Raw genomic sequence first — 16,748 nt, 5'->3', positions numbered from 1 at the left:
GGAGCTGCTGTTGAATGATGTTGTGATTTCCGGCTTACAGGAGCGTTCAGGAGAAAATTTATTAAATATCACAAGTCTCTTGTCCAGAAAACTGGGAGTGGAAATAGATGACCGCGACATAGTCTCGGCTCAGCGCTCGGGTCCGCGGCGCGCGGCGGAGGAGGGCGCGGACGGCGCGGTGCTGCAACGGCCACGGCCCGTGGTCGTGCGTCTCGCTCGGCGCGCGGTGCGTGACCACTTGCTGCGAGCGGCGCGAGTCCGCCGCGGCGCTGACTCATCGGGGGTAGTGTCGGGTGCTGAGCCGCGACGCTTCTATGTAAATGAACACTTGACGCGGACAAATAGACTACTGTTCCACAAGGCTCGCGACCAGGGACGTATTAAAAAATGGCAGTATATATGGACAAAGGAAGGTCGCATTTATATACGTAAGACTGATTCTGGGCCTGTTCATCGTGTGCGGTCAGATAACGACATAAATAGATTTTTTGCTCAACCTTGATTTTGTTTATTGTGAATAGGCTATGTGTACACACTTATTTGTTATTATTTGCCTGCCAACAATTTTTGTATTTTGCATTTACGTGTTTTTTGTATTCGTACGACTATGCTTATATTTTTTATTTTTGTAATACTGTTGTTACTTTTAGATTGTGTTATTGTAAATGCTGTAAAAATAATGCAATTAAACTAGGTATAATATTTTCATACTGTATATCATCAAATATTTGTATTTTAATAAGTTTGTTAAATAAGAATCAGCTTATAAACTTGTATAAATAATTCACTTTGTTATTATGAGGCGTTATATTTTATTATTATTAGCTTATTTAGAGGCCAACGTTTTGTTTATGTTTTTCTAATATTAATTAATATTATTTCATACTATTATATATATTTCAATATAGTTTATATAGAAAATACTAGTAAACATATTATTCTTCATTATGTGGTAGGTATATCTGTATTTTATTTATATTCAAATCAATCAATCAATTATTATTTTTATGATTACTGAGCAAAGCATTTTAGTCATTGATGGAATATCCCATTTATTTGTATATGTACTTATTTATAAGGCGCGGTGAACAAATATTTAAAAATTGGTTTCCTTAATGCTGGATCTCTTGGAACACGGCATGAGGAGTTCATTGTCGCCATGGATCGTTTCCAAGTAGACATAATGGCTGTCAATGAGACGTGGTTGCGCGCGGGGGAGGAGGGGCGTGCGCCCTCTGTGCCGGGGTATCGGCTGCGACACGTTCCTCGCCCGGACACCGTGTGCAGGGGCAGGGGGGGCGGCGTTGCCTTCTACATCAAGCGGGGTATAGCTGCGCGTACATGTCATGTGCCTCATCACGATTCTGTTGAGCAGATGTGGATTACTGTAAATGTCAATTCGTCTAAAATTGCGATAGGTACAGCTTATAGGCCGCCATGGTTTGACACGGATGTGTTCCTAGACGTAATCACTCAGAGCGTGCAATCTCTATCGAATCATGACTACTCTGTTATATTAGGTGATTTTAATATAAATTTAATGAGACAAGATGACTTCAAGACTAAAAAACTAGTAACATTTCTTAATATCCTGCAGCTTAATCAGGTAATTGAGTCCCCAACACACTTTACTGATAATAGTGAAAGTCTTATTGATTTAATTTGTACCGATACACCAATACTCAACGTCGGCGTCTCTTATATACCTTCACTTAGTCGTCATGCTTTTCTTCATTGTATTTTAAATCTAAAAAAGAAGAAAATCCCGCCGAAAATGTTGACTTGTAGATCACTTCAAAATATTTCACTAGATTTATTTAAAACCCATTTACATATGATACCTTGGTCCCTACTGTCTTCTTTAAATGATGTCAACTTCATGGTTTCGTCTCTTAACAATTATCTCAAAATACTTTTCGATGTTCACGCGCCTAAAAAAACAAGGTTAACAAAGGATCGTCATGATCCTTGGATTACAAGCACTGTGAAACACATGATAAAGTTGAGGGATGATGCTCACATCAAATGGCGAAACGCGAAAACTGAACAGAACAAAGTAAATTATTTACAGTATAAAGCGCTAGTAACCGAGGCTATAGATAGTGAAAAACGTGCGTATTTTTCGCACGATATAAATAATAAAATTAAGTATCCAAAAGTTTTGTGGGGTAACCTTAAGAGTACTGTCCTTCCTAGGAAAGATACAAATTTGCCTGTTCATTTGTGTAACCCAAATGAAATTAGTAACCACTTTATGGATGTACCAGGTGACAATAATGTAGCTATTTCTCAGCTTACATTTTATGAATTTAGCAGGGCAACATCTAGCACATTTTCGCTTCGTGCTACTTCTGAAAATGAGATTTACAAAATTATTAAGAATCTACATTCAAATGCAGAAGGGACCGATGAGATTACATTGGATATGTTGGTTATGACACTTCCACAGAGTCTTGGAGTTATCTCATCAATCATTAATGCCTCAATTGATAATTCGATCTTTCCAGATGCTTGGAAAGTAGCAGTGGTGCGTCCAATTCCCAAATCTATTAATCCTGCTACTGTTAAAGACTTGCGCCCGATTAGTATATTGCCCTGTGCATCCAAAATATTAGAAAAAGTCATATACCTGCAACTCTCGGAATATCTTGAAAGTAACAACTTATTACCGGAATTGCAATCAGGTTTCAGAGCTGGTAGGAGCACAGTATCTGCGCTTTTGGATGTTACGGACAACATACTGACAGCCCAAGACAAAAGAAAGTGTACAATGCTGGTATTGTTAGATTTTTCTCGGGCATTTGATTGTATAAATATTCCACTGTTACTTTCCAAACTATCGTATTACGGGTTTGATATCAATACAGTAAATTGGTTCGATAGTTATTTAACGAATAGAACTCAGTTTATTGAGATAACGCAGGACAATGGCAAGAAGTGCGTATCTTCCATCACTAAAGTTGACAGAGGTGTTCCACAGGGGTCAATTTTAGGTCCCCTTTTATTCATTTTGTACATAGCAGATATCACCAATAACATTAAAAATTGTCAATTTCACCTATATGCTGATGATTTGCAGGTATACTGTTCTTTCGAACCACATGAGTATCAACTAGCAGTTGAAAGAGTTAATAGCGACCTTCAGAGAATAGCGGATTGGACACAAAAAAACTCGTTGGTACTTAATCCCTGCAAGTCTAAGCTTATAGTATTTGGTTCACCAGCTCAATTACAAAAGATTAATTTTGAATCTGCTAACGTCATTTTAAAGGAAACGAAATTAGAGCGGGTATTTGAAGCGCGAAATTTAGGTTTACTGATGGACTCCGAGCTGAGGTTCGAGAAGCATGTAGCTGTGGTGGCACGTAACTGCTTTTATAGGCTAAAGGTGTTATATAAAATACGACAGTATCTTAGTCAGGAAGTTCGTAGTCATTTAGTTGAAAGCCTCGTACTGTCAAAGTTAAATTACGCTGACGTGGTTTATGGGCCTCGGTTATTAGTCCGAACGAGCAAGCTCATTCAGCGGGTACAAAATGCGTGTGCACGTTACTGTTTTTCAATTCCCCCTAGAACACATGTTTCTCCATTTTTAAACCAACATGGTTCGCTAAAGATGTGTTCCAGGAGAAAGCTACATCTTGCTTCCTTATTATTTGGTCTTTTCAAGGATTGTAGGCCATCATATCTTTTTGAGAAGCTAGTGAGGGTATGCGATTGTAAAGAACAGTATAGGTGCGCAAAAAAGCCTCTTATGTTCCCGCGACATTGTTCTGCGGCTTTTAGGGGCAGTTTTAAATATGCCGCCACTCGATGCTGGAACAACATTCCGCCACCTATTCGCGACTCTCAATCTAAATTTAGCTTCTCTCAGAAATTGAAGAAGTTCATGTTATATAGACAAAAAGAGTTAGAAGATTATGCAGTGGAGGCATCAATTATTTAATGGGAACTTTAGATGCAAATAACACATTTAGGTACAGTCTATTAATTGGTATAAGTATTCATATTTCTATTTATATATATTATATGTATATATATATGTAATATTAATTATTGTATGTTGGCATTTATCTTTATGTTATTATCATTTTATTTATACGCTCTTATCAAGGTTTTTTGTTTTTGGTTTTTTTTTTTTTTTTAATTTTGTGTCTTATTGTATGAATTTTTATTTTGGATGTATTTAAAGTATTTTGATTAGATGTTTAGTTTATAATTATAACTGACTGTGACGTCACCCGGGTCTCAGCTGAAAATCAGCGCTGCGCATTGCTTTCCTGCGATGAACGGCTAATGCTGAGCTGTAAACCCTTTCTGTTTGGTGTCACAGACAGTCATATAATATCTAAGATAGGATGTACTGTTTGTGACACTAAAAAGTGAATAAACTTATTTTCTTTCTTTCTTTCTTCTGATAATGTAAGTCTTATTGGTGAAAGAATTTTTCAAATATGCCTAGTTTTTAGGGTTCCGTAGTCCACAAGAAACCCTAATAGTTTCGCCGTATTCCCGTATTCCCACGGGAATGGGAACTACGCGCAAGTTTCTGCTAGTTTAAAGTATATGGAAATGGACGTAACGTCGACGCTGTGGCGACGCAACGTTAAGTCGACGCTGCGGCGACGCAACGCAACGCACTAACCGGGCAGAAGCAATATTGTCCGTCAGTTGTGTCATATGTTATTCGTGATCGAAGAAGCCTCAGACGGCCTCTCCTTGGTGCAGTGGTATGCGTGGTGGATTTACAAGACGAAGGTCCTGGGTTCGATCCCCGGCTGGGCCTATTGAGGTTTTCTTAATTGGTCCAGGTCTGGCTGGAAGCTTCAGCCGTGGCTTGATACCATCCTGCTGGCAAAGACGTACCGCCAAGCGATTTAGTGTAGGAACCGAAAGGGGTGTGGATTTTCATCCTCCTCCTAACAAGTTATCCTGATGCCATCTTAGATTGCATCATCAGGTGCGATTGTAGTCAAGGGCTACAGTTCGTTACATGTAGGATGGTGCGGGTTATAGTTTCACTCTTGAAAGTTTGCGGTGATTCACAATAATAGTACGTATTATGAATGTCATACAGGCGACTGTCACTGTACCCTTGTATTCTGAAAAACCCTTTAACTTGTAAAGAATTAAATAAAATTGAAAATTTTGGAAAACCCCCGAATGTCATGAAATTATTAATTACACTCTCGATCAAGTCGTCAATATTCTCTTTCAGTGCGCTTTCATTTGAGACCCCACTCGAGTATATTTGCAGACATACGGTTGTCCTTCTCCACTTTCAACCCACACAACTTTTTAACGGTTCAACCGATTTTCATCAAATATGTCTAAGAACACTTGCCCTTAAGTCACCTTTAATGCAAAAAAAACTAAATTGGAATCGCTTAGTCCGTTCGGGAGCTATGGAGTCACAGACAGATTGACAGAAACAGGGTTTAATAAAAAGAAGCACTGACGTTTTTCGTATTGGAGCAATGCTATCCACGGGTGCTCGTCGATTTCGGTGAGGCTGACGTAAAAACCGCCGATTTCCGTGATGCCGCAGGTCCTGATGTCCGGGAGGAGGTCTGCGGGAGATCTGACCCCGACGTCGCCACCGTGGATTGACGTTTCATTGTTGTACAAAAACTCTTGCGGACAACAAATCTGAAATGTAACGTAACATCAAATAATATTGAGGTGTAATTTTATAGTAGTATTGAGGTGTAGTTATACAAGGGGCCAAAAAGACCCAAGGGCAAGTCCAAGGCAAAAGATCTAGAGGTCGATCGATCTCCAACCCGCTGGACGGATTTAGTTAAGGCTGCTACACACTCATCTTTGGCGGAGTGTACTCAAAATGCAGCCAATCGCCAAAACTGGATCCGCCAGTTAGATATAAAGAAATACTTATTATGCAAATATTGTCTCTCAGATTAACCTAATAGCTTATTATATCTACTGTGCTAATAGGTACTACTTAGGTAACATACCTAAATAAGACTAATTAAATAAAATTCCTTATTTAAACTGTTAAATATTCAAGCAAATATATAATGGTTGCATTCAGTTAGCTGGTTCAATTATTAAGATATTTATGGTACACCTAGAAGTATCTATGCAATGGTTAATTATTTGCACCCATTTTTAAATAATACAATGATGTAACTGTTTATATTTGAGTCACATAAATGGAAATAACCAACACAGATGTTATTACCTCTGATATATTCCATCATTTTATAATTCAACTAGCGGACGCCCGCGACTTCGTCCGCGTAAAAATCAATGTAAACTTTCAAGCCCTATTTCACCACCTTAGGAATTGAGTATTAAAAATTTTTGATTCACATGAACAAATTTTTAAAACTGGAACTCTAGAAATGAAGGACTTCCATACAAACTGTCAACCCCAATTTCACCCCCTTCTTATTTTATTTTCGCAATAAAAGTATCCTTTATCCTTTTCCGTATTAAGATTTTAAACCGTGCCAAGTTTCATTTGAATTAATTCAGTAGTTTCAGCGTGATGCATGGCCAAGAAAATCACGGACAGACAGACAGACAGACAGAGGGACAAAAAAATAAAAAAAAAATATTTTTGGCTTCAGTATCGATTATATAAACAAAAGAAAAAATACGTGATATTTAAATTTTTTATAAGAAATCCTTAACTTTTTAGGGTTCCGTAGTCCACAAGGAACTCTTGGAACTTTGATTTGGAGAGAGTGGCTTCGAATCCGGTCCGGGCATGCACCTACTACGTATCGGTTGTGTGCATTTAAAAAAAAATATATCACGTACTTCAAACGGTGAAAAAAACCTGCATACCTCAGAATTTCCTTAATTTTATTTGTCTTAGGCCAGCGTCAGCGTGGTGGACTATTAGCCTAACTAAGCTTCTCATTCTTAGAGGAGACTTGTGCTCAACAGGGAGTCCAAAATGGGTTGTTAATGATGATAATTTAAGATGATTAAAAATAGTTTGTGATAGCTAAGACAGACAACGGAAAAATATAGGAATCAGCTGTTCAAACAGCGACATATGTACAAATATTATCTGTCTGAATGGAATACGCATATAAATATGAGAGGTTAATTAATTTTTCATCTAACACATTGGCAACAGTGCATTATGAAAGTCTTTTTATTATTACTCCTGGGAGTAGGCGTGGTCGGTAAGTTATCATTGGTTTTAACCGATTCAAAAAAAGAGAAGGTTCTCAATTCGCGTCTGTTTTTTTGTATCTATGTTACTCGATTACTCGAAGACTGGACTGGACAGATTTGAATATTTTTTTTTGTTTGCAAGTAGTTTGAATATTGTATACCTAGCGAGCTCAAGCTTACATTTGACTTATTCAACTTGAAAAGTTCGCCGCATTGGCTAGAACAGTTACGCAAGCAACCGATAAGCTATAAGCTATCTCCGACAAACATAATCTTTAGCCGCTTATAATAAGAAACATAATATACTTAAGAACTTACATTTAAAATATTTTTTCTACCCAGTTTCAGGTTTTGATCTGGATGGCTGGAGAGGTAAGGAGTAGCGATAATTAGGAATGATGACTAGGTTTGAATATATTGATTTTTATGATAAATTCGGGTAAATAAGGTCAATGTTAACTAATTTATACATTAAAAGCAAAGTTTGACTGGATATTGGCAAAATAAATAAGATTATAAAATTTCAAAGTCTATTAAAAATCTTTTATCGCAGATGAAAATATAGTATATATAATACAATATTAGTCAATCTGGTCGTGCGGAAAAAAACAAAAAAACTGTAGAAAAACGAAAGAGATTTTTCGAAATTTGCCGCTCGTCTATTGGGCCTCCCAAATAATTTTGATACGGGGCCCCAATGATAATTTTATACTATAGATTGGTTACGTTCCTACAAAATCACCCCATTCGCCCAATTTTTTATCGCCTATCCCAAAATACCAATAACATAATGTATACATTATGTTATTGGTACTTTTGTGGATTACTTATGGGATGAAACTGCTCACTTAATCTACGGAACACTACTGCGCTTGGCCCAACACGCATTTGCCAGGTTTTTTTTTATTCTCTACACGATTACGATCACGATATAAATGTCTAATAGACTACAGGTTCTTGAACAAAAATTACCTGTCAAATGAACCAACGTGAATAACGCTTAGAAGGCTTTACCAAAGTCGTACATTAATAATTAGTCGTAATTCATCATTTGTACCTGAGAAATTACATTCTCTCGCGTACTCACCTGTGCCGCTCAGAAATGACGGCATACTGCTCAGAGTTATTTTCTGATAAAGTAACCCTTCTAAGCGTTATTTACCTTGGTTCATTTCACGGGGAATTTTTGTTCAAGGGCCTGTAGTCTATAAATATCTTAAGAAAGAAAGAAAGAAAGAAAGAAAATTATTTTTTTAACACACACATAATAACAAATACCTAAAACAAAAGAAAGAAATTTTAAAAATATAGTAAACTAATAATTTAAAGATATTAAACTAATGATAAATTGAATAAAAAAAAAATGATGTGTGTGGTACCAAAATGGTCTCCACTCAGCATGTGCTACGCTAGTGATGGATGCACCAGCTCAGCGCTGGTCTTCCGTGGAGCCATGTGATCTTCACGAGGGAAGTCGTTGACACATGGTAATCAATTAGTGACTTTAAACTATGAATTGCTTTCAGTTACATATGGCCCTTTAGAAGGTATTACGGAATATTTTATCAAAGTCCCGCGCACAGTCGAAGAGGCGGAGACGGCGGGCTGGGTCTACACTGAACGACCTCCTGGACCCTTACAGCAGCTGAAAATGTACTGCCCGCCTGGACGTAACGTCTGTCCGCTGTATACACCTACTGGTTTCATGGGTGGACTGCAGCTGTCTGTAAGATCTAGTATAGAAATCACTACTAATATTATAAATGCGAAGTAACTCTGTCCGTTACCTTTTCACGTTTAAACGGCTGAACTAATCAAGATGAATTTTGGTATAATAGTAAATGGGACCTTGGAGCAAAACATAAGGTACTTTTTGACCCTGAAATAAAAATAGGAGGGGATGAAATACGGGTTGAAATTTTGTATAAAAAGTCCTTCATTTTAAGAATTTGAAAGTTTGATCATAAATCATAAAAGAAATACGAAATATAATGTGATTCAAGAATTTTTAAAATTCAACCTCTAAAGTGGTGAAATAGGGGTTGAAAGTTTACATCGATTTCCACGCGGACGAAGTCGCGGGCGTCCCCGCTAGTATTATTATAAAAACAAAGCGGACTGAAAAGAAAAAAACAAGTATCACAATATCTATATAAAGTGCTGACTAAATTCTTTGTGGTGCTGCAGGCAGGGAAAAATTTGATACCCATCTTGTTGGGATAAGGTAAAAAGACTTACCCCCCCCCCCTCGCTTCATTTATGGGCGCCATTTTGAAAATTTATATAGCCTATGTCACTATCACAGTTTTGAACAACTCAATGACACCTCATATGTCAAAATCCGTCCAGCCGTTTGGGATTTATGATTATTATACGCACGAAAAACATTACCCTCCTTCTGACATAGTCGGGTAAAAAAAGACAAGGTTGTTATTTCTTTTGCAATCAGTCCATAAAGATTATTTAAATATGCTGTAACTGTTTCAAAAATGCCCCATATAAATATAACTGCATAAAACATATATTTCTATTATGTGTTGATCTTCCAAAGGATAAAATATTTTAATCGGCATGTAATCGTCTATTGATTAGAACCAACGATACAGGATTACTTAGATGGCTCAGACAGCCATCTAAGTAATCCTGTATCCGATTATAAGAATGTCGGAATAAAAAGTAGCCCACGTTCTACTTTAAGATTCTATTTATCTCTATACCAAATTTCATCCAATTTAGCCTAGTACCTACCTAGTTTAGCCGTGAAAAGGCAGACGCACGGACGTACAGACAGACTCACAGATAATTATGGATCGACCCATGTTATAATACTGTCTCAAATAACTGCTCCTTCCAGTTCTCTGAGGACTATTTGTACGCTGCAGTGATTGACCTTGACAAGTGGTTCACCAAATGGACGGCGGCAGCCACAGACAACGAGCCCGAGAGAGACTATTGGACTATCACACAGTACTATGTCTCTGAAGGTAAGGTCACCAATAAGTAAAGATATTATCATTATCCAAAATCATTGTGGTTTTAGAAAAATCAAATCAGACAAATTCTACCGAAAAGGGCCAAATATACAGTGGCCGATCTTATAACCAAACTTGCAGTAGAGTGGAACTACAAATCTCTCTCCGCCAGACCAAGTCAGTCTCAAACATTTAGAGGCCATCAAAAAAAGGCTAATGATGAATCTCAAAATCTATATCTATACTTATAATAAAACTGGTCGAATTCTATACATTACTTCGCAATTTAAGATTTTACTTATACCATTTGTAACACCTTGGCAAAAAGGACTACTAGCGCCATCTAGAACTTATAATAAAACTGTAACAGGTACATTTTTGTCGGGGGACAAAAATTTCAAAATATCTTAATACTGAAGCTAAGAATATTTTTTTTTCGATTTTTTGTCTGTCTGTCTGTCTGTCCATGTTTTTTGTTATTCGGGCATCACGCTGAAACTACTGAATGAATTCAAATAAAACTTTTGCTCGGTTTGAGACCATAATATGGGGAAGGATACTTTTTATTGCGAAAATAAAATAAAAAGGGGGTGATTAAGGGTTATGGAAATATAATGTGATTCAAACATTTTTATAATACAACCCCTAAAGTGGTGGCTTGAAAATTTACATTGATTTCCACGCGGACGAAGTCGCGGGCATCCGTTAGTGTATAATATAATCGTATCTGCAGAAACGCTGGAAGCCGGCTGTGGTCCAGAAGCTAGCAATGGTTCATCGCTACAAGATGATGGGGTATGGGTTCAGGACCATAGTGGAGAGCTCATGCTCATCCCACGTACCGAAGCTGATATCAAGTCAAAGACTCTGTTTACTAAACAAAACTGCACACCTAGAATGGGTAAGTACATTTTTGGAGCATTTTATATTAACTGACTTTTGATCTGTTCTGACTGGTATACAGTTAGATCTTCAGATATATTAAAAATAAAGTAGTTATATTATTTGTCAAGAGAAGCAATGAAAACCTCTGTATAAGAATAAGGGGGTTGCCACTACAGATTAAATACTACACGTCCTATAGACATCAGCAAGTTAAAATCAGTGATTTTATTAGTAAAAACTGAAAGCAATAATTTTGGTGCTCCCCAAGGCAGTGTATTAGGCCCCACATTATTTCTAATTTACAAAAACGATTTATGTAACATCAACCTGCTACCAGGTAAGATTATTACATTTGTATTACATTTGTTGTTCAAAGGCAAATCTTGGCAAGAAGTTCATAACGACACGAATAAAGGTTTTGCAAATGTGGTCAAATGGTTAGATAATAATTTACTTACTTTAAATTTAGATAAAATAAAATATATAACATATAGTATACATAACAAAAATCAACCACATCCTGATTCTTTATCTATACACGCAATAATGTAACCGATTGTTCACGTTACAGTATTAAACAAACAAGCTGTATTAAATACCTGGGTATAATTATCGATCAAAATCTTAGTTCCACTTTTCTACTATATTATTTATAAACAAAAAATAAACTAAATTCATTAATTAGGTACCCACTACCACTACAACATGACACAGGAGATGCTCTGCGAAAACCAACTGCCATGGTTTGCACTCACGATTGGTGGAAAACTCATCGGCAGTGGTCTGCAGTTTCTTGGCGATCTGACCGAACCAACGGAATACAAGAATTGGTTTGAGAGGTTCAGTGGCCATGTCGTGGAGAGGGTAATTATTTCTTTAGCAATTAATTTTATTAGCCGTTTGTCGTTCTTTCTGACGACAACAGTAGGCCTAACATGCGACCTACGACATATATCGACAAATGGACAAATGTTGACCGATAGCGGCGCAATCGGAATTATAAAATAGAATAGAAACAATTTATAGGACATAAAAAATATACATATAAATAAATATATATTGATGTAGAAAATTTCACTTAAAAACTGGCCAATTTTGCTTTGACAGTTTTAGAAATATAGAAAATTATACCTAAAGGCCTTTAAATATAGTCCAATATTCAATAAAATCCCAAATTCAGAGCAAATTCAACCTTAAGGATTGAGTTTAAGGTTGAATTTAAAAAGTGCGACAACTAGAATTGAGTGCCAAGAAGTTGTGTTTGGCACTCATTGAGTGGGGGCATTTTTTGGTCGCTGATTGTGCAACCATTTTTTAATAGGACATCGATGGGTTTTTCACAAAGAATAGCAAAATAACGGCCCACCTTTTTTTCGTGTCACTAAAGTAACGGTTGTTTTTTTTTCAGTCTGCTGTACCATTTGGGCCTGAATGTCTTTACGAAAAGGCATATATATATCCGATTTTCGGTCTCCATATATACTTTTTGGACGACCCAGAGCAAATAAAATGCCGGTAATTTATTCATGTATTGATTTTGTGTCAGTCACTAAAAGAGATGGCCCACTCTCCACACATTGTTTGCCCCATAAAAAAGAGATCACGATGAAACTTTTAACTTTGGGTTGATTTTCCTGTATAGATTAATAAAAAAAAATTGGGCCTACATAACAGGGTTATTAACCTTCAAAAAAGGGAGGAGGTTCTCATTTTGACGCGTATATATTTTTTTTAAACTTCATATAACTCCTCTTCACGTCATAACTTTGTCATTCTTTTTAACACAAAAAAAATATATTAAAAAATACAACCGACTTCAAAATCACAAAAATGTTTCTACTAAACTAAAAAGCGAAAAATAACATAGTACTTGCAAACTTCTGATCAGCTTGAAGGCGGTACCAAGTTAGTGATGTATTAATTCAAGCCGTTTAAATCATAAAGATTTTAACTGGATTTTCAGTCATTTCTTTCGGATACGGCTTTAATTAACACAACATTAACTTGGTACCGCCTTCAAGCTGATCAGAAGTTTGCAAGTACGTAGTTATTTTTCGCTTTTTACTATCGTGAGTAAGGGTTCAAGTTATTAATTATTATTACTTACTTATTAGATATTTCAATTTATTTCAGATTGGCAGATTCAGCAGATCCGAGCACTATTCCTGAACAGTCCCGACCACAGAATTAATGAGTCAGCTAGCGTGTGTTCTGTGATACCGACAAAAGCTTCTTTATCTATAGTACAACAACTGCAATTACTGGAATGCCTATAGTGCAACAACTGCAATTACTGGAATGCCTATAGTGCAACAACTGCAATTACTGGAATGCCTATAGTGCAACAACTGCAATTACTGGAATGCCTATAGTGCAACAACTGCAATTACTGGAATGCCTATAGTACAACAACTGCAATTACTGGAATGCCTATAGTACAACAACTGCAATTACTGGAATGCCTATAGTGCAACAACTGCAATTACTGGAATGCCTATAGTACAACAACTGCAATTACTGGAATGCCTATAGTGCAACAACTGCAATTACTGGAATGCCTATAGTGCAACAACTGCAATTACTGGAATGCCTATAGTGCAACAACTGCAATTACTGGAATGCCTGTAGTGCAACAACTGCAATTACTGGAATGCCTATAGTACAACAACTGCAATTACTGGAATGCCTATAGTGCAACAACTGCAATTACTGGAATGCCTATAGTACAACAACTGCAATTACTGGAATGCCTATAGTGCAACAACTGCAATTACTGGAATGCCTATAGTGCAACAACTGCAATTACTGGAATGCCTATAGTGCAACAACTGCAATTACTGGAATGCCTATAGTGCAACAACTGCAATTACTGGAATGCCTATAGTGCAACAACTGCAATTACTCGAATGCCTATAGTACAACAACTGCAATTACTGGAATGCCTATAGTGCAACAACTGCAATTACTGGAATGCCTATAGTACAACAACTGCAATTACTGGAATGCCTATAGTGCAACAACTGCAATTACTGGAATGCCTATAGTACAACAACTGCAATTACTGGAATGCCTATAGTGCAACAACTGCAATTACTGGAATGCCTATAGTACAACAACTGCAATTACTGGAATGCCTATAGTGCAACAACTGCAATTACTGGAATGCCTATAGTGCAACAACTGCAATTACTGGAATGCCTATAGTACAACAACTGCAATTACTGGAATGCCTATAGTGCAACAACTGCAATTACTGGAATGCCTATAGTGCAACAACTGCAATTATTGGAATGCCAAACCTTGTAAAATACGAGTGTATATACATAATAATGATACAACTACTGTGTTGGTTTGTTCCCAACTATTCTTGGTTACTACTATAAGTGTTAAAATTAGGCTACAATGAATAAAATGTAATAAAATTATTGAATGCGTATACAGTTATTTATATGTCCACTTATCCTTATAATAATAATGATCCTAATAACCTTTATCTATATCGAGACGTGCGGAGCGCGTCAGGCAAATCCCAGGGAACTACTATAATTATAATGTTATATTTGTTGTTTGTAATTTTATGTTATTTTACATTTATAATTCTTATTAATACATCGAAAAACTAATTTTACATTCAATAAGAATTAGGTACAACCATTTTTTTTAATACAAATGCAGTTAAGTACTGCAATGTCAACCCTTGTAGTGTTGATTACAATAATAATGGTGTTGATCAATGGTTTAATCGTTAATTTTTTGAGTTTTAGTATTGTAAACTAATTAGTGAAATATTTATTATACACAACTTAAGCGAAAATATAAATAGAAGGGGGTGAAGTAGGGGTTAAAGGTTACAACGAATTCCACGCGGACGAAGTCGGGGCTGTCCGCCAATCGTTATCAACCCATTTTCGGCTCACTGCTGAGCTCGAGCCTCCTATCAGAATGAGAGGGGTTATGCCAATAGTCACCACACTAGCCCAATGCGTAAATTGACAGACTTCACACACATGGAGAATTAATTCTCAGGTATGCAGGTTTCCTCACGATGTTTTTCCTTCACCGTTTGAGACACGTGATATTTAATTTCTTAAAATGCAGGTGGCGGAGGCAGATGTAATATGGGCTATCACGGCTCTCGTCCGCCAGTATCAATATAATATAATGTTCTAGTTTACCTTCGGCGTCGTTCCATTCCACCCACAGTGCAATTGTATGGTCAAATTAAATAGAGTGTTGTTAATTGGATGTTGTTGCAGTTCTGTGAACAAGCCGGGACACTGATCCAGGTGCAGGCACGTCACGTTGTTGCTGCATTGTTCTGGAACAAGACGAAGAGGGTAATGACTCATATCATGAAAATTTAAACAATATCTAAATATATGTCGCCGAGTGAGTTATTTGAACGGATAGCAAAATCTACGTTAATTATTGCGATAATATTAGAATCAGGTTTCATGTAATTGGGATTTAATTATTTACTGTTTAAATAAATAAGACTGTAAAAGGTTTCCACCATGCTGGTCGTGGCGGCGCTCGACCAATAGGAAACGATAACGATATTGCTTTAAAATGGGGCGTAGGCGGTGCGCTTTACAGAGTGAAGGCGCTCTGCCACTCTGTAGCCTGTTGGTTGAGTAGTTCAGTGTAATCAAGTTCTTGGAATAGATACTCGTCTTCCATTTGTTAAATAGTAATGGTGCAGTGTTAAAATAGTGATAGTGTTTCCGAACTTCAGTGGGTGAGTTAATAGAAGTAAGGCCATTGCATTGTTAATTAATTAGCTAGAAGCCAACACCAGCTGAGAATGGGGAGTGTTTGTATACTGTAAAAGAAGTCTTTAACCCAACTGGATCAGTTACAAGTCTGACATCAGCTGGTGGCTGACTCCTTGCTCTATCATAGATAACCCTGGTTTATATGTGATGGTATCAGCGCTGTATTGATCAATATAGAGGGTAGAAATGTAGTTGTAAGTTAAGTGATCGATTCGGTGATGATTGATAGTGTTACTTTGTGTATCTGCCATCCTTGACACATAAAGCTTAGAACCCGCCCTGAGGCTACGGCGTCTCCGTTATCAGAAGTAGTATATAGTCGATGCCCCGATATATATATAACTCAAAGGTGAATGACTGACTTAGTAATCTATTAACACACAGCCCAAACCACTGGACGAATCAAACCGAAATTTGGCATGCAGGTAGATGTTAAGACATAGGCATCCGCTAAGAAAGAATTTTATTTAATTCTACCCCCAGGGGATAAAATAGGGGATGTTTGTATGAAACTTTGTCAATTTTAAACCAATCGGGCTTAGACTTTGCATGCATAAAGATACTATGACGTAGGCATCCCCTATGAAAGGATTTTGATAAATTCTTCCTCTAAGGGGATAAATAGGGGATGAAAGTTTGTATAAATCTTCTTAGATTTTTGACTGATTGAACCGAAATAAAAGATTGGAGCTACTGTGCTATGATGAAGACGTTCACTTAAATAGGATAAATTTAACCCCCATGGGCATAAAATAAGGGAGGATGTATTACTTTGAACTTATCAGTACCTAATGGAACGAATAAATGAAGACGAACAAAATAATATCATAAATTAACCAACTACAATTTTAACTTACGAGCGTAAGTTAATGCCACAGCACACACAAATAAAGTGAACACTTTTTTGCACAAAATATCCATGGTTCAGCATATAAAATTAACACGGTACTATTGTAAAACCAGC

The 16,748-nt window shown here is 36.9% G+C and overlaps 1 protein-coding gene across 2 annotated transcripts in view; it reads right to left on the bottom strand.

The window, feature by feature from the left end:
• Window positions 1–16,748, bottom strand: part of LOC112047962 (CLIP domain-containing serine protease HP8) — a 20,755-nt gene extending 4,007 nt beyond the window's left edge. For both annotated transcript variants that reach the window (XM_024085283.2, XM_024085284.2), the window contains exons 1-3: window positions 16,642–16,748; window positions 15,185–15,327; window positions 5,460–5,649 (exon numbers count right to left, since the gene is read on the bottom strand). In XM_024085283.2, the coding sequence (XP_023941051.1) occupies window positions 5,460–5,649; window positions 15,185–15,327; window positions 16,642–16,705 (397 nt within the window). In that variant the 5' untranslated portion in view covers window positions 16,706–16,748. The remainder of the gene's footprint in view (window positions 1–5,459; window positions 5,650–15,184; window positions 15,328–16,641) is intronic.

Source organism: Bicyclus anynana, chromosome 21 (assembly GCF_947172395.1).
Source record: "Bicyclus anynana chromosome 21, ilBicAnyn1.1, whole genome shotgun sequence".
NCBI lineage: Eukaryota > Metazoa > Arthropoda > Insecta > Lepidoptera > Nymphalidae > Bicyclus > Bicyclus anynana.
This window is presented reverse-complemented; position numbering and strand designations above follow the sequence as displayed.